This window comes from Quercus lobata, chromosome 5, assembly GCF_001633185.2.
Source record: "Quercus lobata isolate SW786 chromosome 5, ValleyOak3.0 Primary Assembly, whole genome shotgun sequence".
NCBI classification, from domain to species: domain Eukaryota; kingdom Viridiplantae; phylum Streptophyta; class Magnoliopsida; order Fagales; family Fagaceae; genus Quercus; species Quercus lobata.
Window position 1 is genome coordinate 52,636,644 of NC_044908.1, and position 25,595 is coordinate 52,662,238.

Sequence of the window (25,595 nt, forward strand, 5' to 3'; positions counted from 1 at the left end):
AGGTGTAGCTATTTTACCTTTGCTGAAATGTGCACCAGCAAAGATTTTTCAGTTACCATGGACCTTTATTGGTGCATTTCCACCATAATCTTCAACTAGATAATACAATATTTGCGCTAACATTTATGGGTGTCAAAATTAATACATATAGTGTAAATAATGGAAAGGGTATTTCGTTAAATGGTGAAAATTATCTTAGGATTGGCTCAAGATTTGTTCAACTTTACGTGTTTAATACAGAGACTGAGGTTAAGAACATGATAAATTATGTTTCATGTGATGAAGAAATGGTGACATTGATCTCAAATTTGTTCTCTCAAACACATATTCTTAACAAAAATTGCCCTTTGTCTAGTAATTAGAGGACCAAATTAGTGATTAACCAAAAATAGAATAAGAACACTAAAGTCATACTTTTTATGCCAAACATTAGTAAAATATAGAGTACTCTTACAATGTCCTTTGTCATTTCTGACATTGAAAAACTACTATTTTGAATATCAAACATATTTATAACTATAGTTTAACAATATCTTCATAGCTCAACTAACAATTTTTGGTATTTCCCTACATTAAACTCTGTAAATATTAATAATTTGACAACAGTGAGATCAAAATTGCTAAAGATCTATATTCTACAATGATCTCAACTAGTCGCTTTGAATCTTGACAAGAATTAAGAGTACAGAGGAAACCAATTAAAATGACTCTGGTTTATCACTCATTTCCTGGGAAATGAATTACATTTTCTTAGTTAAGCCACTTATTAGATTTCCATTTGGTGAAATTGACAAAACTTGATATACTTGCTAGTTGCTACATATCCAAACATATAATAGACTTAAAATTATGAATTTTCCACATTAATCATAACAAGTAAAAAAAGAGTATGGTATACAAATTGCTTGTGATAAATTACTCTTAAAAAACTTGATGTAATTCCTACATAAGAAAAAAAATATAAATTTCTAGAATTAAGACACTAAGAAATTGTTCTATTTTCTACAAAATAACATTAAAAAAAAAAAAATGATGATTACAAACAAAATATTGGTCTTCCTTTGTGTGTAGTAGTGTGTGTCATAGATCACGCCAATCATTAGCATTCGTGTTAGTATTAGCATTAGCGGAGGAAGCCAAGTCTTTGAGAATTTGAAGCAAACCTTTCAAGTCATTGCTCCCCAATTCAAGACAGTCCTTCAGTAAACCTCCCTGCACCACCTCTTTCTCCGCCACCTTCAGAGCTTCCCTCAACGTCCCCTACACCCCACAACCACCACAAAAAAAAAAAAACACTATCAATAACTACCTTAACTAACTTTCTAACTGTACCAAATGAATTGTACCGACTTCAAATTAAAATTACAACTTAAAAAAAGAGAGAGAGAGAAACCGTACCGATTTAGCAAACACTTTGAGGAGCTTTTTAAAGAGCGAGGTAGCGACGCCGAGGATATTTTGGTAATTCCGGCCCGCCCAGGTTACTCTCTCGGCGTCCGAGTTCGCCCGGGTCAACTCACTTACAGATTTAAGCAACTCGTTCACGTCCGAAACGACGCCGTACATCTCAGCGTAGTTTAGATCCCTCCACGCGTAGTTCTTGAGGTAGTCCCAGCCTAAAGACCACGTGAGCCCCAAGAAGCCGAGGTTCAGCCCACTCTCGAGCTTCTCGGCGATGAGATGGGCCCGGCGCGAGCCCGAGACGTCGCCCCTGGAGGCGCGGAGGTTGGCCACGCGCGTCATGAGCGAGTGGGAGAGCGAGACGACGGTTCGGTACTGGGCGAAGGAGAAGGCCAAGGAATGGGTGGGTTCTGGTGCGGTGGCGAGCAGGAGGAAGAGGATGGAGATGACGGAGATTGTGCGTGACGGTGTCGTTTCGGCCATTTTTGCGCAGATGAATCTACCTGAAATCGTGAGTTTTGAGTTCTTCAGAATGAAGAATAGAATTTGGGTAGAGTAGTGTTCCAGCAATTTATGGGCCCCGTATGTTGTGGATTGGCCCAACTACTAGTTTAATTCCTTGCTTTGGATTTGGGCTCACCTTTTTTCAAAATTTTCCAAGATGTTTTTAGACCACAAACTTTTTTTTATTTTACCTACAACTTTGTCATAATTCTGATACGTCATACTCTATGAGCAGTTTTCCATCATTTTCATATAGATCCACCATTTTATTTTTCCATTACTAAAAATTTACAGCATCACAATTGTGACAAAGTTGAAAGCAAAAAACAATTGTGGTAAAGTTGTAAAAAAATAACTGTGGTACTATATTTTCAATTATGCTTGTATCTTAAACAAGTTATTATAGGATTAAAATTTTTACTGCAGCTTTTTTTTACAATAATCTTCTATGGCAGACTATGACTAACTGTTTGTTACTTTCATATGAACTCACAACTATTTTTCCACCACTTGTCGTACTAGGATGGCACAACTATTTTTCCTAGTTTAATTTATCCTTAAAAATAATTTTTGCACACCCTGATTGCATGTATCTTCGACTCTAAGAGTAAAGAGTAAGTATTTGTGAGTAGTAGTAAACAGCCAACTTTTTTTTTTTGTGTTAATAACTCGATATATTCAAGTTCTATTTTTATTAAATTTTGTTTAATTTAAGTTTCTTAATGACCTTGAAAAAAAATCCTTGAACCTTCACTGTTACCAAATGCTAAATAAGAATTGTAACAAAGTTGTAGTACAAAAGATTGTATTATTGAGTTCCTCAGTTGGAACACACTTTTCGCCTTTGAAATTTGACAACTAGGGGTGTTCACGGCGCGGTGCGGTGCGGTTTTAGGTCATTGTTAGCACCGCACTTTGCGGTGTGATTTAACTAAAATCATAACTACACCACACCTTATTTTTGCGGTTACATGTGCGGTGCAGTATGGTGCGGTGCGGTTTAAAGTTTAGCCAAAACCATAACCGCACCGCACCTCATTTTTGCGGACACATATGTGGTGCAGTGTATAAAATGCGATTTGAATGATTTGAAATTGGTATATATTTCAAATTTTGGGCTTTTTCTACCCAGCCCAAAACTAATTTTTTTCCTTTATTTTGATCCAAGGTTTAAACAATTGAGTTAATTTTTCTTTATTTTGGGCTGGTTTTCTTAATCAACACTTGCTAGGGTTATCAAACTTCTTTTTTTTTTTTTTTTGAAAACTAAGATTATTAAACTATTAATAATTTATTTAATATTAAAAACAATTAAATATATTAATATATAGAGGGAGTGCGGTGCGGTGTGGTTTGTGCGGTTTTGTTATTATAAAATCGCAAACTGCACTGCACCATGCGGTGTGGTGCAGTGCAGTGCACTATTACTTGCGGTGCGGTGTAGTTGTGCTATTTTGCGGGCAATTTTAGTACGGTTTATGCGGTTTGGTGAACACCCCTATTGACAACTATGGCTTTGTAGAAAAAAAAATTAGAAAATTAATAGTATATGTAAGGTTAATGGGCCCAATAGCATATATTGGGCTGGGGACCCAGTCCGAGAATGCCTAGTAGCCCAAGGATAGGTAAATGTGGTTATGAAGGACGGTGTTAATAAATAAATGAAAGGATCTTGTCATGATAGCTAGAGAGGATGGTTCGAGGATGGATGCTTCCTCGGCTAAGCAAGGCAGAGGATAGAAAGTGGATAAGAACGCACGTCATGGAGGCATAAGAGCTATAAAATATCTAAGAGAAAACTGCTACCACCACATTAAATACTTTGTAGCTAACTTTCTAGCCACATTAATGATGAAGTGATACCTAAACAATGATTTTTAGCCTTACAGCTACTCCTCGAAGATTTCAGGAAAGTGTTGATGGGACAAGGATCAACACCAGCAATCTAACCTACACGTGGAGGGTAAAGATAAGAGGAAGAAGATAGTATAAAATAGAAAGAAGACCCCGAAGAAAAGGGATCGAAGAATTAAGAGAAAAACATTGTAGCAATAAGAACTGCACTTGTAATCAATTTCAAGAATTATATACAAGAATTGATCTCTTTGGACAATGCCAAGGACGATTTTCATCAAATACAACTAATCCATTTTTACTTTTTTGTCACTTGGATCCATTATAATTGCTACCCAACTCATTAAAACCTAATTTTCCAACACATTCTCTACAAATTCATTGTATTGGGCTTTTTGGGCCTAGATCCTTTTAACTTTTGGGCTTAGGACTCAAACTTAGACCTTATAGTTGGTGTTGTCTGTGGGAAATTCTAGTCATGTGGTGAGTTCAATGTTCAATTATGGTAAGTTCAGGTCTAAATCGGGAGGAATCTATGGGGTCCTAACTTCAATATCATTTTGTTAATCTTGAGCGGAGAAGGGATCGGGAGGTCAGTGTGCATACCACCCATACTAGTAGGAGCTAGTCTCAAAGCGGGAGCCACCTTTCTCATGAGGAGAATACTAAAGCCATGCAATTAGAGATTGATCATCTGAAAAGGAAGTTGCGCCACGAACGGCGAAGGCGAACTCCCTCCAATTCTGATTTCTCTTCTGGCGATAAGGAAGATGGTAGTTATAGACCCAGGTCAAGGACCCCCCAGTGAATCTTTCTCGTGTGAAGAGGACTACCACAATGGGCGTAGGAATGGGAGCCTATCCTGCAAAGGCCTGGAAAATGACGCTATAAGCAAGGTGTTAAATCAAATTTTCAGATCACCTTTCATGCGTAGAATCGAGGGAAGGAGACTTCCTCAGCGATTCACTCAGCCAACGTTCACCACGTACAATGGTCGAACAGATCCTGTGGAGCACGTGAGCCACTTCAACCAGAGAATGGTTGTACACTCCAGGAATGAGGCCCTAATGTGCAAAGTGTTCCCATCCAGTTTGGGGCATGTGGCCATGAGGTGGTTTGATGGCTTGGGAGTAGATTCTATTGATTCTTTTAAAGAACTCGCCTGGCCGTTTAGATCTCGCTTTATTATATGCAGTAGAGTTCCTTAACCCTTGGACTCCCTCTTGTCTATGACCATGCGAGAACGGGAGACCCTGAAAATGTACTTGGATAGGTAGTGGAAGATGTTCAATGAAATAGATGGGAACTTTGATGATGTGGCCATAAGAACCTTCAAGATCAGCCTACCTGTCGAGCATGGCTTGAGGAAATCTTTGACCGAGAAACCCACTAACAGTGTACGTTAACTCATGGACCAAATTGATAAGTATAAGTGGGTCGAAGAGGATCAACAACAAGGGAAAAGAAAGGCTAAGGTTATCCCTCAGGAGAAAAGGGATTCAGGTCAGATCCCTACAATAATAATCGGCCTCGATGAGACTTTGCTGGGCAATTGGAGTCTACCACTACTCAAATGGTTAACACGGTGTTCCAAAAACCAGTACACCAAGTCTTGGAGAAAATTAAGAACGAGCGGTTCTTTAAGTGGCCAAACAAGATGGGAGGTGACCCCATGAAGCGCAATCAAAACCTTCATTGCCAATACCAACAAGACCGAGGGCACACCATAGAAGATTGTAGAACTTTAAGGAGTCATCTGGAGCAACTGGTTAGAGAGGGGAGGCTGAAATAATTTCCACATCAGCCCAATGGACCAAGGGGTCAGACAAGATCAGGATTTCAGGGGAATGCTTTTTCTAGAGCCCCTTTGGGCAACATCAATGTCATCTTCACAGCCTCGAGGAGAACTAGTTCTCACCCTTCCAAGGTGATGTCTGTAGCCTGGCCACCTACCAAGGAATTTAGACTTGAGCCGAAGAGGGCTAGAATGGAGAACCAGCCAGCGATGAGTTTCTCTAAGAAGGACAAGATTGGAACCGTACAGTCACATGATGATGCCCTGGTGGTCACCCTCAGGATAGGAGGATATGATGTTAAGAGGGTGATGGTGGATCAAGGAAGTGGAGTAGAGATTATGTACTCTGATTTGTACAACGGACTGGGCTTGAAACTTGAGGACTTGACAGCTTATGATTCGCTTCTGGTAAGTTTCGATGGGAAAGTTGTTATTCCAACGGGCCAGATTCGACTACCCGTACAAGTAGGATCAGAGATGGTGGAGGTGGATTTCATTGTAATGGATGCTTATTCTCCCTACACGGCCATTGTAGCAAGACCTGGCTTCATGCCTTGGAAGCCGTTTTCTCTACTTTACATTTAAAGGTAAAATATCCGTTTGGGAACCGAATTGATAAGCTAGTTAGGAGCCAGTCCATGGCAAGGCAATGCTTAGTCACTGCAATAATGCATCAACCAAGAGTGGAGTCCTCGGCCTCTACTGAGAGGAGCTTATAGCAATCAAGGACTTTGGTGTTACTCGTGGAGGAGACAACCGAAGGGGCAGAATGTGAGAATTTAGAGAAGTTTGTGGTAGATGATGATTTAGAAAGGTTTTTCAGGTCGGAGCTCAACTGCCTCCTAATGAGAAGGAAGAGCTGATAGAGTTTCTTAGGAGGAACATTGACGTGTTCGCGTGGAGCTCCTAGGGTGGATCTGAATTTCATTTGTCATCATTTGAATATCAATCTATCTGTCACCCCCAAAAAGCAACCACCTCGGCGTTCATCTATGGAATTGTGCAGCTACCATTGCAGGAAAAATGGATTTAGTGATTCTTAGGTGATAATACTTTAATAATTGTTCAAGGAAGATACTTGTTGGATGAACAAAAAAAAAAAAGCAAACAAAAACCATATAGACAGTGCTAGAAAATAAAAAATAAACACATGGCAGAATACTCCTTAGTTACAGCCCCCTACCCCCACACAAAAAGAAAAGAAAATGGACTGATCCATAGATTTTTATGACCACATCCACAGATTTTTATCAATGGTCACTACATTAAGTAAAAAGAGGAAGAGGAAAGAGGGAGGAGGAAGAAAGGAAGGAACAAGAACAAATTTATGATCAAGTAGAAATAAAACAAAATAAAATAAGCTATAATACATTGAAGTTATATTTAATAATTATAACCTCAATCTATCTTATTAAGGGCTCGATATTTGACAGTAACAAATATGATGCATGAATTTTTATGCTTCTTATACAACCTAATCTTTAACCAATATAAGCTATAACATATTGAGGTTATATTTATAAGATATAAATCTGTCTTATTGACTCAATATATGACAGCAACAAAGCTTACAAATTTTTATGCTTCTCTTATTTCCAAAAATATTCTTGCAAGTTAAATGCTTTATGTAGAAATTTTCAAGAAATTGCCACTAAAGAGATAGAGAGGAGTTCTCTAATGGATTACCCTGTAAAGTACTAGGAGACCTCAATTTTATTGTCATTGCTTTCTTGACATATAGCTAAGTTTGGCTGATGAAAGAATATGGGGGTAGAGAGTTCTTGGACGTGGATTTATAAAATTGAACAAGATGCAATGCCTCAGGAATTTGAATATCCAAGGCCTATAATGTTTTTCCAAGAATGGTAAGAATGTTTTGCTAGAGGACTTTGAAGACGAGCATGCAAATCTTATTTGGTATATTTGCTCCCTACCCTTTTCTTTCAGGGGAGGTTTGGGTCCAGTGTCCGGTAGCACTAGACCCGTTGGGATTGTGACACATGTCCATTTTTGGACACATGTCACCATCCGACTGGGTCCAATGCACTGGAAGCACTGGACCTAATCCGGACCCTTTCTTTTCAACAAATATGCTGTCTCACTTCTTATACGTTGATTAGCACAGATTTGTAGCTACAAAAATGAAATATTTACTTTTAATGTCTATTCTAGACAATGAACTATGGAATTTTTGCAAGCCAGCACAAACATATTAGAATTGTGGGGCAATTATGTGGCATGAGAAGAGGGCTGTTAAGTCAAGGTGATCATCACAACTGTAAAATGACAGAGAATTGAAAAGTGCTAGAACTCTCATTAACTGAACTGATATTACAAACTAAATCAAAATCTGTACAAGTAATTGTGACTAAATACCAAAACAGAGCAAAGCAAAATATCCCAAATTACACGGGATCAGTTATAGCACAAGTGTTAGCTAGTTATCTCACGTGTGAACACATCCTACTTAAATACATTACTAAACTACAGGTCTACATTAAAACTACAATACTACAACAACTACACTACACTGCTGTCATTTTATCTTAGACTTCATTTCTTCTCTTCTTTCTTCTTTTGCTTCGTTCCTTTTCTTCCTTTCTGATCTGATTCACAACTTTGATAGTCTTCAACAACAACCAAAGTTTTCATATATTGTGATGTTCGAAATGTGTAGCTAGTTTACCTTTGCTGGAATGTGCACTAGCAATTCTTGAAGATTTTTCAGTTACCATGGACCTTTATTGGTGCATTTCCACCGTAATCTTCAGCGAGATAATACAATATTTGCACTAACGTTTATGGGTGGCAAAATTATAATAGTGTAAATAATGGAAAGGGTTTTTCATTAAATGGTGAAAATCATCATAGGATTGGCTCAAGATTTGTTCAACTTTACATGTTTAATATAGAGATTGAGGTTAAGAACATGGTAAATTATGTTTCATGTGATGAAGAAATGGTGACATTGATCTCAAATTTGTTCTCTCGAACACAAATTCTTAACAAAAATTTCCCTTTGTCTAGTAATTAGAGGACCAAATTAATGATTAACCAAAAATAGAATAAGAACACTAAAGTCATACTTTTTATGCCAAACAGTAGTAAAATATAGAGTACTCTTAGAGCACCCGCAGCAGATGTGCTAAATGTGCCAAATGCCAAATTTTTGGCACATTTAGCACACCAAACACAAAAACAGAGCTTTATCAGATGTTCCAAATGGTAAAAATTATACCACATATGAACAGTACCGTTGCAAATTTGCAACGGTACGAACGAAAATGGTATAAGTTTTATTAATTTTTTATTCTCTTTTCTCTCTCCTCTCTCTCTTCACTTTATTTTTTTCTCTTCTCTCTTTCTCTTTCTCTCCGCCTCTCCATCTCTGTCTGTGTCTCCTCTTTCTCTTTCTTTCTGACTCTCCCTCTCTTTCTTTGATTGTTGATCTTTCTTTGTGGGCCGAGTCGATTTCGTGGGTAGTGGTAGATCGTCCTTGTTCGTGATTTCATGGATCTAGGTTGATTCATGGTTCGGTTCTTCGACAAGTGTGAGTCTGGGTTGATTTCGTGGGTTTGGGTGATGGTGGTTCGGCAAGTGTGTTTGGGTTGTGTGAAATGTGATTTGTGGCTTGGCCGCCACTCAACGCCGCCGATCTCACCAAAGACCACCACTCGACGCCACCGTTCATCTATCTTCTCTATTCCGCTTCGGGTTTTTTTTTTTTCCTTTTTTCTTTTTTCCATTCACTTTTTTTTGCTGTGGTTTGATGGGTGGGTTCTAGTGAATCGGTGGTAGTGGGTGGGTCGACTAGTGGGCGAATCGGTGGTGGGTTATGACGGTGGGCGAATCGGTGGTAGTGGGTGGGTCGACTGATGGGCGAATCGGTGGTGGTGTCGATCTCTGTTCTGATCTGTTTTTGTCTTTGTTTTTCTGCTTTGGTGGTGGATTTGGCGGCAGTTGATTTTGGTGGTTATGGTTTTTTTTTTTTTCTTGGTGATTGTGGCCGCAACAATTTTTCTGGTTGATGGTTGATGATGATGATGATTTCTGATCTGTTTTTGTCTTTGTTTTTCATTTGGCGGCGGTTGTGGGTTGATTTTTGGTTGTTTTTTTTTTTTTTTCCTGGTGATTGTGGCGCAACAATTTTTCTGGTTGTTGTTGATGTCGTTGTTGCGGTGGTAGTTGATGATGATGAGGATGAGGGGAGGAATTTAATATATTATTTTAATGTAGTGTAAATATTATTTTAATGTATAAAATTGAAGTATAAAACATCTGATAAATGAGATGTTGTAAAATGATGTGGTAAAATAATAAAGTAGGTGTTTGATGTTTTAAAATAGCATTTTTTTTACAACGTCTGCTGTGGATGCTCTTACAATGTCCTTTGTCATTTCTGACATTGAAAAACTACTATTTATTTATCATTTTGGATATCAAACTTTTTTTTTTTTTTTGGTAAACGATATCAAACATATTTATAGCTATAGTTTAACAAGATCTTCATAGCTCAACTAACACACTTTTTGGTATTTCCCCACATTGAACTCTGTAAATATTAATAATTTGACAACAGTGAGATCAAAATTGCTAAAGATCTCTTTTCTACAATGATCTCAACCAGTCGCTTTGAATCTTGCCAAGAATTAAGAGTACAAGGGAAACCAATTAAAATGACTTGGGTTTATCACTCATTTCCTGGGAAATGAACTTCATTTTCTTAGTTAAGCCACTTATTAGATTTCCATTTGGTGAAATTGACAAACTTGATATACTTGCTAGTTGCTACATATCTAAACATATAATAGACTTAAAATTATGAATTTGCCACATTAATCATAACAAGTAAAAAAAAAAAACACTTTAACCCAATATCTACTTTTCAAAAAAATCATTAACAAAATACAAAAAGAGTTTCACTACAAACAAAGACAGGGACGGAGTCAGGACTTGGAGTTAGGGGGGGCAACTTTGCTGCTAGCTGTGTGTGGTGGCTACGGTCTTTGAATTTACTACTAAGGATTTTTGTTTAAAATTTTTTAAATGACCAAGTTGCTTGTTTTGGGTAAAATAGATTGATTGGGCTTAACTTTTTTAGTTTTATTATTGGTGATTTTTGTTATTGGGCTAATTTTTTTGGGCTTGTATATTTTGCTTTAGATTTAATCTATTAATTTTTTATGTCCTTAAAAATGTGAAAAATGCTAAAACTGCAAAATTTTTACAAATTGCTAATGTGGTGAGTAGTTATTGATAAGTAAAAAGTGATGCAAGTATACGAACCAATAAGAATTTGCTACCTCAATAGTTTGTGTAAACATTGTAAAAATTAGGGCTGTTCACGGGTCGGTCCGGGTCAAGTTTGTGCCCAACCCGGAACCGACCCCCTGGAATCAAATGACAAAGAAATGCACCCACCGCCAACCGCCGGAGTAATCGAATTGGGCGGATCAAACCATCAACAGGCGGCGGGCAGGTCGATCAGGGTCAAAAATCCAGAAAACGGCGAAAACCGTGTGAAAACGGTGAAAATAAACACATGAAAACGGCGAAAATCAGGCCAAAATCTTTTGAGGTTTCTCCAGATCCGGCCTAATCTAGGTCATTTTCCACAAGATCTTGGCTAGATCCGGCGAAATCTCGCCGAGATCTTGACGAAAATGGTCTAGATCTCATCGGATCTACCAAATAGCACCGGAAATCTTGTGGGTCGGTCGGGTCGGTTTGATCGGATTCTAGAGAGGGAAAACCGACCTCCGACCGACCTCCGACCCACCAAACTCGGGTTTTGGAGAAACAAACCCGTCGCCAACCGCCGGAGAAGTCGGATCGGTTGGTGGCGGGTCGGGTTCGGTCGGCGGCAACGGGTGGGTCAGGTTGGTCGGGTCTCTGGACAGCCCTAGTAAAAATATTTGTGACTATAACATTACTTTCAAAAAAATTGATAGCATTATTAAGGGGGGCAAAGTATAATTTTATTGAACAAAATTACTAAAGTTAATACTTATTAATATAGTAATATTTAAAAAAAAAAAAAATTAGGGGGCATTCCCCCCCCAGTCCAATAACAGCTCCGTCAATGACAAAGAGTATGGTATAGAAATTGCTTGTGATAAATTACACTTAACAACTTGATGTAATTCCTACATAAGAAAAAAAAATATAAATTTCTAGAATTATAACACTACCAAATTTTTCTATTTTCTACAAAATAACATTTTTTTTTTTTTTTTAAACGATGATTACAAATAAAATCTTGGTCTTCCTTTGTGTGTAGTAGTGTGTGTCATGGATCACGCCAATCATTAGCATTCGTGTTAGTATTAGCATTAGCGGAGGAAGCCAAGTCTTTGAGAATTTGAAGCAAACCTTTCAAGTCATTGCTCCCCAATTCAAGACAGTCCTTCAGTAAACCTCCCTGCACCACCTCTTTCTCCGCCACCTTCAGAGCTTCCCTCAACGTCCCCTACACCCCACAACCACCAAAAAAAAAACACTATCAATAACTACCTTAACTAACTTTCTAACTGTACCAAATGAATTGTACCGACTTCAAATTAAAATTACAACAAAAAAAAAAAAAAAAAAAAAAAAAAAGAGAAAGAGAGAAACCGTACCGATTTAGCAAACACTTTGACGAGCTTCTTAAAGAGCGAGGTAGAGACGCCGAGGACATTTTGGTAATTCCGCCCCGCCCAGGTTGCTCTCTCGGCGTCCGAGTACGTCCGGGTCAACTCACTCACAGATTTAAGCAACTCGTTCACGTCCGAAACGACGCCGTACATCTCAGCGTAGTTTATATCCCTCCGCGCGTAGTTCTTGAGGTAGTCCCAGCCTAATGACCAGGTGAGACCCAAGAAGCCGAAGTTCAGCCCACTCTCGAGCTTCTCGGCGATGACATGGGCCCGGCGCGAGCCCGAGACGTCGCCCCTGGAGGCGCGGAGGTTGGCCACGCGCGTCATGAGCGAGTGGGAGAGCGAGACGACGGTTCGGTACTGGACGAAGGAGAAGGACAAGGAATGGGTGGGTTCTGGTGCGGTGGTGAGCAGGAGGAAGAGGATGGAGATGAGGGAGATTGTGCGTGACGGTGTCGTTTCGGCCATTTTTGCGCAGAAGAATCTACCTGTAATCGTGAGTTTTTTTTTTTTTTTTGACAAAATGACATATTAATCGTGAGTTTTGAGTTCTTCAGAATGAAGAAAAGAATCGGGTAGAGTAGAGTTCCAGCAATTTATGGATTTGGCCCAACTACTAGTTTAATTCCTTGCTTTGGATTTGGGCTTACCTTTTTTCAAAATATTCTAAGATGTTTTTAGACCATAAACTTTTTTTTTTTTCCCACAAACTGATATGACATACTCTATGAGCAATTTTCCAGATCCACTATTTTGTTTTCGATCACTAACAATTTACCGTATCACAATTGTGACAAAGTTGAAAGAAAAAAACAGTTGTGGCAAAGTTGTAAAAAAATAATTGTGGTACTATATTTTCAATTATGCTTGTATCTTAAACAAGTTATTATAGGATTACAATTTTTACCCCAGCTTTTTTTAACAATAATCTTCTATGGCAGACTATGACTAACTGTTTGTTACTTTCACATGAACTCACAATTATTTTTCTACCACTTGTCGTACTAGGATGGCACAACTATTTTTCCTAGTTTAATTTATCCTTAAAAATAATTTTTGCACACCCTAATTGCATGTATCTTTGACTCTAAGAGTAAAGAGAAAGTGTTTGTAAGTAGTAAGTATCTCTCTTATATTATAAATTTATATTATATGTGTGTGAGTGTGTGTTTGATACTACTTGTGTGCGTTATTTTTAATTTTTTTGTAATAATATTATTTGTGTGAATTGTGATATGTGTGGATGTGTGCGTCTATAGTATAAATATAATGTAACTTTATATAGACTAGCTTGTAACTCCATGCATATGAATGGATATATTTAAAAATATACTATAAGATGCATAATATAATTCCTATATATATAATTTAAATACTATTGATAGTCATTTTTATATTTTGTTAACTCTTTAAAAAAATTTGTAAGGATATTATTAGGTATAAAATGTAAATTGTCCATATTTAAAATAAAAAAATTATTGTGAAGCATTTTTTTTTTTTTTTTTACAATTCATTTATTCTAGACTCTTTGATTTTTGTACTTAGTAACTCACTTGGATGAATATTTATGATATGGTCCCACATTTAATTCTAAAATTAAGAAATAAAACTCTTTAAGAATAAATAATTTAGGACATATGGCGCAAAATTGGAACTCTAATTTGGAATTCTAATTTAAGTTTATCTCACCTTCACTTATTATTATTATATATATAAAGATTTTATAATTACGATATAGAAAGGATTTGTTACATGTGTTTGTATCATTATCATGTTCTAATAACTTTTTGTGATAAAATTAGTGATTCAAAAAAAATTAGTGAAGCTAGTGAATGTTCAAGCATTTGATTAGTTATATATATGTAGATGAGTGTGGCTGTAGGAGTCAATAATTAATATAGAGCCCGTGGGTTGAGTTTTTGTCATTTAGTTTATAATATTTTTATAAAAACAATGATAAATAGATAATGACAACTACATAAAAATAAAAATGTTATACAATCTTAATAAAATAAAACGGTCACAACTACCCACATTGGCAATAGCTAATGACAACTAATAATGAACTAAAAAAAAATGACAAGTAATAATGAACTATCATATAATAGTTTTAAAATTTGAAAAATCGTAGAAGAAAATTATAAAATTTCATGTATTTGCAGTTTTTTTTTTTTTTTTTTTATTTTGTGTGTTAATAACTCGATATATTCAAGTTCTATTTTTATTAAAATTTTTTTTAATTTAAGTTACTTAATGACCTTGAAAAAAAATCCTAGAACCTTCACTGTTACCAAATGCTAAATAAGAATTGTAACAAAGTTGTGGCTCAAAAGATTGTATTATTGAGTTCCTCAATTGGAACACACTTTTTGCCTTTGAAATTTGACAACTATGGCTTTGTAGGAAAAAAAAAATTAGAAAATTAATAGTATCTGTAGGGTTAATGGGCCCAATAGCATATATTGGGTTGGGGACCCGGTCCGAGAATGCCTAGTAGCCCGAGGATAGGTAAATGTGGTTATGAAGGTCGATGTTAATAAATAAAGGAAAGGATCTGGTTATGATAGCCAGAGGGGATGGTTCGAGGATGGATGCTTCCTCGGCTAAGCAAGGCAGAGGTCAGAAAGTGGATAAGAACGCACATCATGGAGGCATGAGAACTATAAAATATCTAAGAGAAAGCTGTTACCACCACATTAAAGGCTCTGTAACTAACTCTCTGACCGCATTAATGATGAAGTAATACCTGAACAGTGATTTTCAGCCTTACAGCTAATCCTCGAAAATTTCAGGAAAGTGTTAATGAGACAATGATCAATACCAACAATCTAACCTACACGTGGAGGGTGAAGATAAGAGAAAGAAGATAGTATAAAATAGAAAGAAGACCCTGAAGAAAAGGAATCGGAGAATTAAGAGAGAAACACTGTAGCAATAAGAACTGTACTTTTAATCAATTTCAAGAATTATATACAAGAACTGATCTCTTTAGACTGTGTTGAATACGATTTTCATTAGATACAACTAATTCATTTTTGCTTTTTTGTCACTTGGATCCATTATAATTGCTACCCAACTTATTAAAGCCTAGTTTTCCAACTCATTCTCTACAAATTCATTGTATTGGGCTCTTTGGGCCTAGATCCTTTTATCTTTTGGGCTTAGGACTCAAACTCAAACCTTATAATTGGTGCCGTCTATGGGAAATTCTATTGTTGTGGTGAGTTCAATGTTCAATTATGGTAGGTTCAGGTCCAAATCGGGGGAATCTATGAGGTCCCAACGTCAATATCATTTTATTAATTTTGAACGAAGAAGGGATCGGGAGGTCAGTGTGCATACCACCCATACTAGTAGGAGCTAGTCTCAAAGCGGGAGCCACCTTTCTCATGAGGAGAATATCAGAGTCATGCAATTGAAGATTGATCATCTAAAAACAAAGTTGTGCCACGAACGGCAAAGGCGAACTCCCTCCAATTATAATTTCTCTTCTGGCGATGAGGAAGATGGTAGTTATAGACCCAGGGCAAGGACCCCCCAGTGAATCTTTCTTGTGTGAAGGGGACTACCACCATTGGCGTAGGAACGGGAGCCTGTCTTGCAAAGGCCTGGAAAATGACGCTATGAGCAAGGCGTTAAATCAAATTTTCAAATCACCTTTCATGCGTAGAATCGAGGGAAGGAGACTTCCTTGGCGATTCACTCAGCCAACGTTCACCACGTACAATGCTCGAACAAATTCCGTGGAACATGTGAGCCACTTCAACCAGAGAATAGCTTTACACTCCAAGAATGAGGCCCGAATGTGCAAAGTGTTCCCATTCAATTTGGGGCATGTGGCCATAAGGTGGTTTCATGGCTTGGGAGCAGGTTCTATTGATTCTTTTAAAGAACTCGCCCGGGCATTTGGATCTCGCTTTATTACATGCAGTAGAGTTCCTTGGTCCTTGGACTCCCTCTTGTTTATGACCATGCAAGAAGGGGAGATCCTGAAAATGTAGTTGGATAGGTAGTGGGAGATGTTCAATGAAATAAATGGGAACTTTGATGATGTGGCCATAAGAACTTTCAAGGTCGGCCTACATGCCGAGCATGGCTTAAGGAAATCTTTAACCGGGAAACCCGCTAACAGTGTACGTCAACTTATGGTCCGAATTGATAAGTATAAACGGGTCGAAAAGGATCAACAACAAGGAAAAAGGAAGGCTAAGGTTATCCCTCAGGAGATGAGGGATTTCAAGTCGGATCCCTACAACAATAATCGGCCCCGGTGAGACTTTGCTGGGCAATCAGAGTCTACCACTGCTCAAATGGTTAACACGGTGTTCCGAAAACCAATACACCAAGTGTTGGAGAAAATTAAGAACAAGCCATTCTTTAAGTGGCCAAATAAGATGGGAGGTGACCCCATGAAACGCAATCAAAACCTTCATTGCCAATACCACCAAGGCCGAGGGCATACCACAGAAGATTGTAGAACTTTGAGGAGTCATTTAGAGCAACTGGTTAAAAAGGGGAGGTTGAAACAATTTCTACATCAACCCAATGGACCAAGGGGTCAAACAAGATCAGGATTTCAGGGGAATGCTTTTTCCAGAGCCCCTTTGGGCACCATCAATGTCATCTTCGCGGCCTCGAGGAGAACTAGTTCTCACCTTTCCAGGGTGATGTCTATAGCCCGGCCACTTGCTGAGGACTCTAGACTTGAGCTGAAGAGGGCTAGAGTGGAGAACCAGCTAGCGATGAGTTTCTCTGAGAATGATAAGATTTGAACTGTATAGCCACATGATGATGCCCTGGTGGTCACCCTCAGGATAGGGAGATATGATGTTAAGAGGGTGATGGTGGATCAAGGCAGTGGGGCAGAGATTGTGTACCATGATTTGTACAACAGACTAGGCTTGAAATTTGAGGACTTGACAGCTTATGATTCGCCTCTGGTAAGTTTCAATGGGAAAATTGTTATTCCAAGGAGCCAGATTCGACTACTCGTACAAGCAAGATCAGAGGAGGTGGAGGTAGATTTCATTGCAATGGATGCTTATTATCCCTACACGGCCATTGTAGCAAGATCTTGACTTCATGCCCTAGGAGCCGTTTTCTCTACTCTACATTTAAAGGTAAAATATTCGTCTGGGGACTGAATTGAGGAGCTAGTTAGGAGCCAGTCCGTGGCAAGGCAGTGCTTAGTCACTGCAATAATGCATCAACTAGGAGACGGAGTGGAGTCCGAAAAAGCTTTAGTAATCAAGGACTTTGTCATGTGAGAATTTAGAGAAGATTGTGGTAGATGATGATTTAGAAAGGTTTTTTCATTCAGCTGCCTCCCAATGTCAATCATGTTCATCTTACGAAACTCAGGATGGATCCCCATCATTTGAATGTCAAGTCAACCCACCTCGGCATTCATCTAGAAACCATTCTGATGCTGTCAGGGATGAAGTGACAAAACTTAAGCAGGTTAAGGCTATTAAAGAAGTGTTTTATCCCGAGTGGCTAGTCAATATTGTGGTGGTGAAAAAGAAGAGTAGGAAGTGGCGAGTGTGTGTGGACTTCATAGATTTGAATAAGGCCTATCCAAAAGACCCATTCCCTATGCCTCGGATAGACCAGCTAGTGGATGTAACTATAGGCCATCCTCAGATGAGCTTTTTGGATGCCTTCCAAGGATACCATCAAATACCACTGGGCCTAGGTGATCAAGAGAAGGCAGCTTTTATTATTCCTACTAAAAATTATCACTGCAAGGTGATGCCTTTTGGTTTGAAGAATGTAGGATCCACTTATCAGAAGATGATGACTAGAATGTTTGAGCTGCAATTGGGCAAGAATATTGAGGTTTATATAGATGATATGGTGGTAAAGAGTAAGGTGGTATCCGAGCATGTGGGAGACCTTGGGGATATTTTTGAGATACTGAGGAAATACAAACTACGCTTTAATGCTTCAAGTGCTTCTTTGGCGTGGGATTAAGCAAATTTCTGGGCTATATGGTCATTTATCATGGAATTGAGGTCAACCTTGATCATATTAAGGCAATAAACAATCTACAACCACCTCAGAATCCTAAAGAAGTCCTGAAACTAATTGGAATGACTGCTGCCCTAAATCGGTTTATTTCTCGGTCAACGGATAGGTGTAAACCCTTCTTCCAGCTGTTGAATAAGTGGAGGAGATTTAAGTGAATCGAGGAGTGTGCCTTGGCCTTCCAACAACTTAAGGAATACCTTTCTCGGCCGCCTGTCATGTCCATGCCTGAGGTGGACGAGATCCTGTTCGCATACATTGCTGTGGCTTCCCATGCTGTGAGCTTGGTGCTAATACGAATTAACAATGATGTGCAAAGGCCAGTTTACTATGTATGCAAGTCGTTGTATGAAGTAGAAGTTCGTTATCTACCATTGGAGAAGGTCATTTTGGCAGTAGTACATGCTACATGTAAACTCCCTCACTACTTCCAATCCCACATAGTCGTTGTTTTAACCCAAATTCTGCTTTGATCACTACTTTAAAGTGCTGATTTCACAAAGAGGGTTGTCATATGGGGTACAATCCTAGGGGCTTTTAATATCAAATATATGTCCCGTACCTCTATCAAGGGCCAAGTCCTCGTAGATTTGGTGGCCGAGTTTGTTGAATCCTTATTAGAAGAGAAGATAAAGAAGCAAGACATGGATGGAAAATCAGTTGGCGTGGTCTCCTTACAAGAACCTTTATCCTGGAAGGTATACGTTGATGGTGCAGCGAATCACAGAGGATCTAGAGTGGGGCTGGTTTTAATATCTCCTAAGAAAATCACTATTGAGAAATCCTTAAAATTGGGCTTCTTGGCCACAAATAATGAGGCTGAATATGAAGCTCTATTAGTGGGGATGATCATGGTTCAGAAAATGAGAGGAAAAGCAGTGGAGATCTTCTCGGATTCAAGGTTGGTGGTAGGCCAAGTAAAAGGAGAGTTAGAGGCCAGAGATGTGAGAATGCAAGGATATTTAAGTCAGGTTAGGCACTTATGATCGAGGTTTGAGTCTTTTAACTTGCAACAAATCTAGAGAAGTGGAAACACACATGCTGATTCCCTAGCCACTTTTGCAACCTCCTCAACATAGGGCTTGCCTCGGGTTATCCTTGTTGAAGACTTGTACAAGCCTACTGAGATGAAGAGGGAGATAGTTAAAATTCATCAAATTAGGGTGAGACCTAACTGGATGGACCCTATAGTACTATTCTTGAAAAATGATATCTTGCCCGAAGGGAAATCTAAGGTTGACAAAGTGCGAAGGAAAGCTCCTTGGTTTTGGTTGTCTGAGGACCAAAAGTTGTTAAAGCGTTCTTTCTTTGGGCCATATTTTCTATGTATACACCTTGAGGCATTAGAGCTACTCTTGGAGGAGTTACATGAAGGGATTTGGGGTAGCCATACAGGAAGTAGATCCTTATCTCACAAGGCCCTCACTCAAGAATATTGGTGGCCGAACATGCAGGAGGAAGCCTAAGAGTACTTGAAGAAGTGTGACCAATGCCAGAGATTTGCCCCAAACATTCACCAACCAGAGGGTGTCCTTAATCCTCTGTCCAACCCTTGGTCTTTTGCTCAATGGGGCTTGGATATTGTAAGGTCTTTCCCTAAGGCAACAGGAAATAAGAGATGATTGCTGGTTGGCACGGATTACTTCACCAAGCGGGTTGAAACTGAACCATTGGCAAATATCAGGGATGTGGATGCCAAGAGATTTGTTTGAAAAACATTATCACTCAGTTTAGGATCCCCTATACCCTCATCTCGAACAATGGTCTTCATTTTGATAGCAAAGCCGTCAGGAGGTACTGTTGTGACCTGAGAATAACAAATAGGTATTCCACACCGGCTTATCCATAGGGAAATAGACAGGCCGAGGCTATCAATAAGGTCATAGTGAATGGACTCAAGAAGAGGTTGGATGATGTGAAGGGAAAGTGGATAGAAGAGCTGTCACACGTCCTTTGGACATATCAGACTATACCTCGTAGATCAACAAGGAAAACACCTTTTTCAATGACTTATGGAGCCGAGGCTGTTATTCCACTGGAGACTAGATTCCCAACACCAAGAACGAGCTCTTTCACTCCGAGCAACAATGATGGGCTGTTAAGGAAGAGCTTAGACTTAATTGAAGAGCGAAGAGAAAATGTCATGGTCCACCTGGTGTATTACCAACACAAGCTCAAGTAAGGGTATGATGCCAACATAAAACTAAGGCCATTAGCACCTAGAAACTTGGTATTAAGAAAGGTTTTGGGTACTGCAAAGAACCCAACATGGGGAAAGTTAGGGCCCAATTGGGAAGGGTCATATCGCATCACCTCAGTTGCTGGATAGGTGCATATTATCTTGAAGATCTAGATGAAAATGTTGTACTACGCCTTTGGAATGTAAACAACTTGAGAATGTATTATTATTAATGAAAGTTTTCTTTACCATATTTTGGTTTATTACATTATGCGTCCTACGTCCTACTATTTATTTGAATATCAAATAGAATCTTGGTCATGCCTGACTCCTCGAACCACATACCTTGGGTAAATTGATATTTAAAATTATTTTTCTAAGTGTTAAACAGAACTTTAGTTATGTCTGGCTCCTCAGACCACATACTTTGGGTAAATTAATACTTCATATCATTTTTCTAAGTATCAAACAGAACCTTGATCGTGCTTGGCTCCTCGGACCACATATCTTGGGTAAATTGATATTTTAAGTTATTTTTCAAAGTATTAAACAGAACCTTAATTATACCTAGCTCCTCGGACCACATACTTTGGGTAAATTAATACTTCATATCATTTTTCTAAGTATCAAACAAAACCTTGACCATGCTTGACTCCTTGGACCACATACCTTGGGTAAATTGATATTTTAAGTTATTTTTCTAAGTATCAAACAGAACCTTGGACATGTCTGGCTCTTCGGACCATATATCTTGGGTAAATTGATATTTTAAGTTATTTGTCTAAGTATCAAACAGAACCTTGGTCATGCCTGGCTCCTCGAATCACATACTTTGGGTAAATTGATATTTTAAGTTATTTTTCTAAGTATTAAACAAAACCTTAATTATGCTTGACTCCTCGGACCACATACTTAGGGTAAATTAATACTTTATATCATTTTTCTAAGTATCAAATAGAACTTTGGTTATACCTGGCTCTTCAGACCACATACCTTGGGTAAATTGATATTTTAAGCTATTTATCTAAGTGTCAATAGAACCAACTATGCTGAATGGAAGACATCTTTATTGTAATAACATGATAAAATGGACACTCATGAGCACCACTTAAAGCATTTGAAAGTATATCTATGGTCTGTTTAAGAACTGATTATCATCTCTAGTTCCTTAAACTTACTGATAGGTGGAGAATTGGATAGAGCCTGACATGAATGGGTGCTCTACCATTATGTATGTTTTTGAGGTTAAGGATACGCAGTGTTAAGATCATGGATTTACCAGGTTCAACCTATTCTGTGCTACCACTCATGCAGATAACCAGATGGGGGTCGAGGTCACTAGTTGGGGTTTTAGGGGATAAAGGTTTGGTTGAAGACTTCAAAGTTGTCTTCCGAATCAGAAACTTCAATGGCCTCTTCCTCTTCCTTAATCATAGACTGGGACGGGGTTGCCTCTTTCTCGGCAGCACGTTGGAATGGCAATGCTACTTTTGGTATGCCTTCTAGGATAGGATTGGTGGTGAGGAAACCCAGAACGACAACACTTATTTGGTGCAGGCGGGGATCTTTTGCCTTTATCTAGCACTTTGGCGCTTGAAAACTGGACGAGATCGAGGTGTAGTTTAAGATTAGGTGGGCCGCTCTTAATTGGCCGTCCTTGTGAACAAACACCTCGGCCTTCAATATTTTTTCCAAGCTCACCTGGTTGACAAGGTTGAAGTTGGGAATAGTAGCGCGCTTGTCTGCAAAACCATTAAAGGAAAAAAAAAGGCACAAGGGAAAATTCAATTGCAAGCATAACGTAAACTAATGGGAACATAACATATCAAAGGAAGAAGAGGTGATTTTTAAGTAATTAGCCTAGACCTAAAACCCCACCTAGTTGCCCCTCTCTCGTCGGGCAAGGGAGGCCATCGTGTCACTCCCCCGAAACGATCAAGAAATCCTTGTTCATGCCTTTGTTGGAATTAAGAAGGCATGAGATAAGTCTGACCTCAGGGTACCTAGTTTTTAAGTAATATCCCTACCCCTTTAGATGGTGAAGGTTGTAAACCCAGTTAATGTCGTGGTGGATAAGGTTTAAGCCCATTTTTTCGTTAAGGGGGTCTACACTACCTAAGATCCTAAACATATTTGAGGCATATTGGGTGGGAGCTAATTTGTGAGCCCTAAGGAAATCCCTATTGACTTTACCCATTAAGATTCTCATCCCTCCCTCTATAAATACAATTATCGGGATTACTACTTCTCCCTCCTGCCTACAAGTGTGCCAATCTCCTTCCTTACAATACCTAATGGAGACTTCTGGCGAGATTCTATATTGAGCTTTAAAGCTTTCTATATTCTCCGCGAAGTCTACCAAGTAAGCAAATCTACTCATTCCTAAGAGAGGATTGAAGGTACTAAGAAGATAAAGAGAAAATAGAAGGGCCGAGGAGGAAAAAGGCTCTATGAAGAGAAAAATAGAAGGAAAAGTAAATAGAAAGGGTTAAAATGACTTAGGCAAAGAAGAAAACTCTCCTCGGATTGGCTCTTGGTATTTGTAGGGGCACGAGTAAATTGACTAAGTGTGCAAGTTTAGTGTATGAGTGCTAAAGTGAGGAGAATAAAGTGTTTGGGCAGTATTTATATCAGAGAGAGAGTGTGTGACAAGTGGGAAAATTCCCGCCCGAGTTCCAACGAAATCCTTAGCCGTAGGATCAGCATCACGCTGTAGAGCATGGAGAACATGGAGCCGCAGAAATTTAATGAAAGCGCGTCTTGGATGCTGAAGCTTTAGGAGCCTGTGTTGGGCAATTAAAAAGGTGTCTACAATGGCAAAGGTGATGTATGACAAGAACGGGGTACTTGGGGTGGTATCGAAATCCTCCTTTCTTCCTAAGGAGCAGAATAAGAGAATTTCAAGGGGTTATTGTAAGGTTAATGGGCCCAATAGCATATATTGGGCCGGGGACCCAGTCCGAGGACGCCTAGTAGCCCAAGGACAGGTAAATGTGGTTATGAAGGTCGGTGTTAATAAATAAAGGAAAGGATCTGGTCATGATAGCTAGAGAAGATGGTTCGAGGAGGGATGCTTCCTCGACTAAGTAAGGTAGAGGTCAGAAAGTACGGTCTGCCATCCAAGACAACGTTCTGGGAATTTCTGTGGATAAGAACGCACGTCATGGAAGCATGGGAGCTATAAAATATCTAAGAGAAAACTGCTACCACCACATTAAAGACTTTGTAGCTAACTCTCTAGCCGCATTAATGAGGAAGTGATACCTGAACAGTGATTTTTAGCCTTACAGCTACTCCACGAAGACTTCAGGAAAGTGTTGGTGAGATAAAGATCAACACCAGCGATCTAACCTACATATGGAGGGTAAAGATGAAAGGAATAAGATATTATAAAATAGAAAGAAGACCCTGAAGAAAAGGGATCGGAGAATTAAGAGAAAAACATTGTAACAATAAGAACTGTACTTGTAATCAATTTCAAAAATTATATATAAGAATTGATCTCCTCAAACTTTGTCGAGGACGATTTTCATTAGATACAACTAATCCATTTTTGCTTTTTTGTCACTTGGATCCATTATAATTGTTACCAAACTCATTAGAGCCTAGTTTTTCAACCCATTCTCTACAAATTCATTGTATTGAGCTCTTTGGGCATAGATTCTTTTAACTTTTGGGCTTAGGATTCAAACTTAGACCTTACAGTATCCATGTAGGTCCTTTTTTTTTGCTACATGAAAAATGTGGTCTTTGGTGTAAGCTCATCAACTTCACGCCTCATGACTGTAATAAGTAATACCACATGTATCACACTGACCTTATTGAGGCTATCACTCGAACTGCATTTTTCTAAGTGCTAGCTGGGATAAGGACTCTTACCAAGCCACACTTTCGCGTAGTTCCATGTAGGTCCTCACCCTCCAAACTAATGAACTATATATATTTTTGATAACAAACTAACGGAATATATATTTTCCTATAGAATAGTATAATTTTTTTTCACAAATAAAGATTGTAACAAATTTGCACCTATAACATCAGGCTACTACTACAAAAGTTAGGTTTTTTTTGTAGTAATACTCTGATTATATAAAATATATTATAAGCCTATTTAAAAAACTCTATATACTACTTTTGTATTTGTGTGTTTTAATAAATATTGATGTTTCTTTAAAAAAAAAAAAAAAAAAAATCTGCTCCTATTCCAAAGTTTATCTATTGAAATCCCCATGACACCTTTTATGACTTCAAATACGGATGGCAGTGTTCTAGAAAACACATGGACGGGGTTTTTTTTTTTTTCCTTTTTCTCTTCGGTTAAGGAACAAGTACAACTGCGAATAATATAGCAGAAGTATGGGCAGTACGCAATGTCCTTCAAATGTCTTGGGAATTAGGCTACAAACATGAGGTTTTAGAATCAGATTCCACCTTCGTAATTTCCTATCTAAAAAGTCATGGTGGTCCGACTTTGTCTGCTTTGGCTTTGGAATCTTTTTTTTTTTTTTTAAGCAAATGGATGCGCAAATGCATGTACTTTATGTGTAGTAGAATTAATTGGTATTTAACATGCAATATCATTGATTAAACCCATAATACTTCTAGCAACCGAAGAAAAAAATATATGTACTGTATTTTTTTGATGAACAAATATATGCACAAAAGGAAAAAAGTTTACCTTTAAATTGGTTTAGAAAAAAAATTTCTTCAATTCACTATGCAGCAATGGTTAAAATTAGCCACATAAACTTTTTATCATAACATTATCTATTTGATTGTTAGAATTTGAACAGTCAAGTCACCCATTAGTGGGCATAGGTTACATGGAAGTGAGTTACAAAAGAGTGTAACTTCTCTCATTTGTGCAACTCGTGCATGGAAAATAGAACATCTTCTTCCTTTCCACCATTCTTTCATGTCTTTAGGTTCATGAGCAACAACTGTTCAAACTATGGAGGCATGATTTACAACAAGCCGAATGCATGACTGTAGAGAGGTCTGTACTCAATTTTCTTACAAAGTCATGTTACTTGTTTAAAAATACATATAGATAGTTTTATGAATTACTATATAATGGGTTAAAGGAAATTTCTCCATACCAATTTGGAGAAAAACATTGTGAATATGCAAAACATAAAATTTCTTCTGTTTTCAATTTTGACACGCTTAAGGGGTGTGCAGCCAACCCACGAACTCG

General features: G+C 38.3%; 3 protein-coding genes across 3 annotated transcripts; 1 reads left to right on the forward strand and 2 right to left on the reverse strand.

Moving 5' to 3' along the window:
• Window positions 1-884: 884 nt before the first annotated feature.
• On the reverse strand, window positions 885-2,013 carry LOC115992280. Its single transcript, XM_031116430.1, has 2 exons — window positions 1,399-2,013; window positions 885-1,260 (listed from the first exon to the last, which is right to left on the reverse strand). Exons 1-2 carry the CDS (start codon window positions 1,882-1,884, stop codon window positions 1,081-1,083), a joined length of 666 nt encoding a protein of 221 aa, XP_030972290.1. The 5' UTR covers window positions 1,885-2,013; the 3' UTR covers window positions 885-1,080.
• A 3,676-nt stretch (window positions 2,014-5,689) lies between these two features.
• LOC115990670 lies at window positions 5,690-6,139 on the forward strand. Its single transcript, XM_031114478.1, has one exon. The coding sequence runs from the start codon at window positions 5,690-5,692 to the stop codon at window positions 6,137-6,139; it is 450 nt and encodes a 149-aa protein (XP_030970338.1).
• Window positions 6,140-11,652: 5,513 nt separating this feature from the next.
• On the reverse strand, window positions 11,653-12,832 carry LOC115992426. The gene is made up of 2 exons (XM_031116621.1): window positions 12,175-12,832; window positions 11,653-12,023 (listed from the first exon to the last, which is right to left on the reverse strand). The coding sequence occupies exons 1-2, from the start codon at window positions 12,658-12,660 to the stop codon at window positions 11,844-11,846; spliced, it is 666 nt and encodes a 221-aa protein (XP_030972481.1). The 5' UTR covers window positions 12,661-12,832; the 3' UTR covers window positions 11,653-11,843.
• Between the last annotated feature and the right edge of the window lie 12,763 nt (window positions 12,833-25,595).

What these genes read in the sequence shown, in the direction of transcription:
- LOC115992426 (XM_031116621.1), bottom strand. Translation starts at nt 12,660, where the DNA reads ATGGCCGAAACGACACCGTCACGCACAATCTCCCTCATCTCCATCCTC. An exon ending in TCAAAGTGTTTGCTAAATCG is followed by an intron (nt 12,024 to 12,174) that starts GTACGGTTTCTC and finishes TGTGGGGTGTAG; the next exon opens with GGGACGTTGAGGGAAGCTCT.
- LOC115990670 (XM_031114478.1), top strand. Translation starts at nt 5,690, where the DNA reads ATGTCTGTAGCCTGGCCACCTACCAAGGAATTTAGACTTGAGCCGAAG.
- LOC115992280 (XM_031116430.1), bottom strand. Translation starts at nt 1,884, where the DNA reads ATGGCCGAAACGACACCGTCACGCACAATCTCCGTCATCTCCATCCTC. An exon ending in TCAAAGTGTTTGCTAAATCG is followed by an intron (nt 1,261 to 1,398) that starts GTACGGTTTCTC and finishes TGTGGGGTGTAG; the next exon opens with GGGACGTTGAGGGAAGCTCT.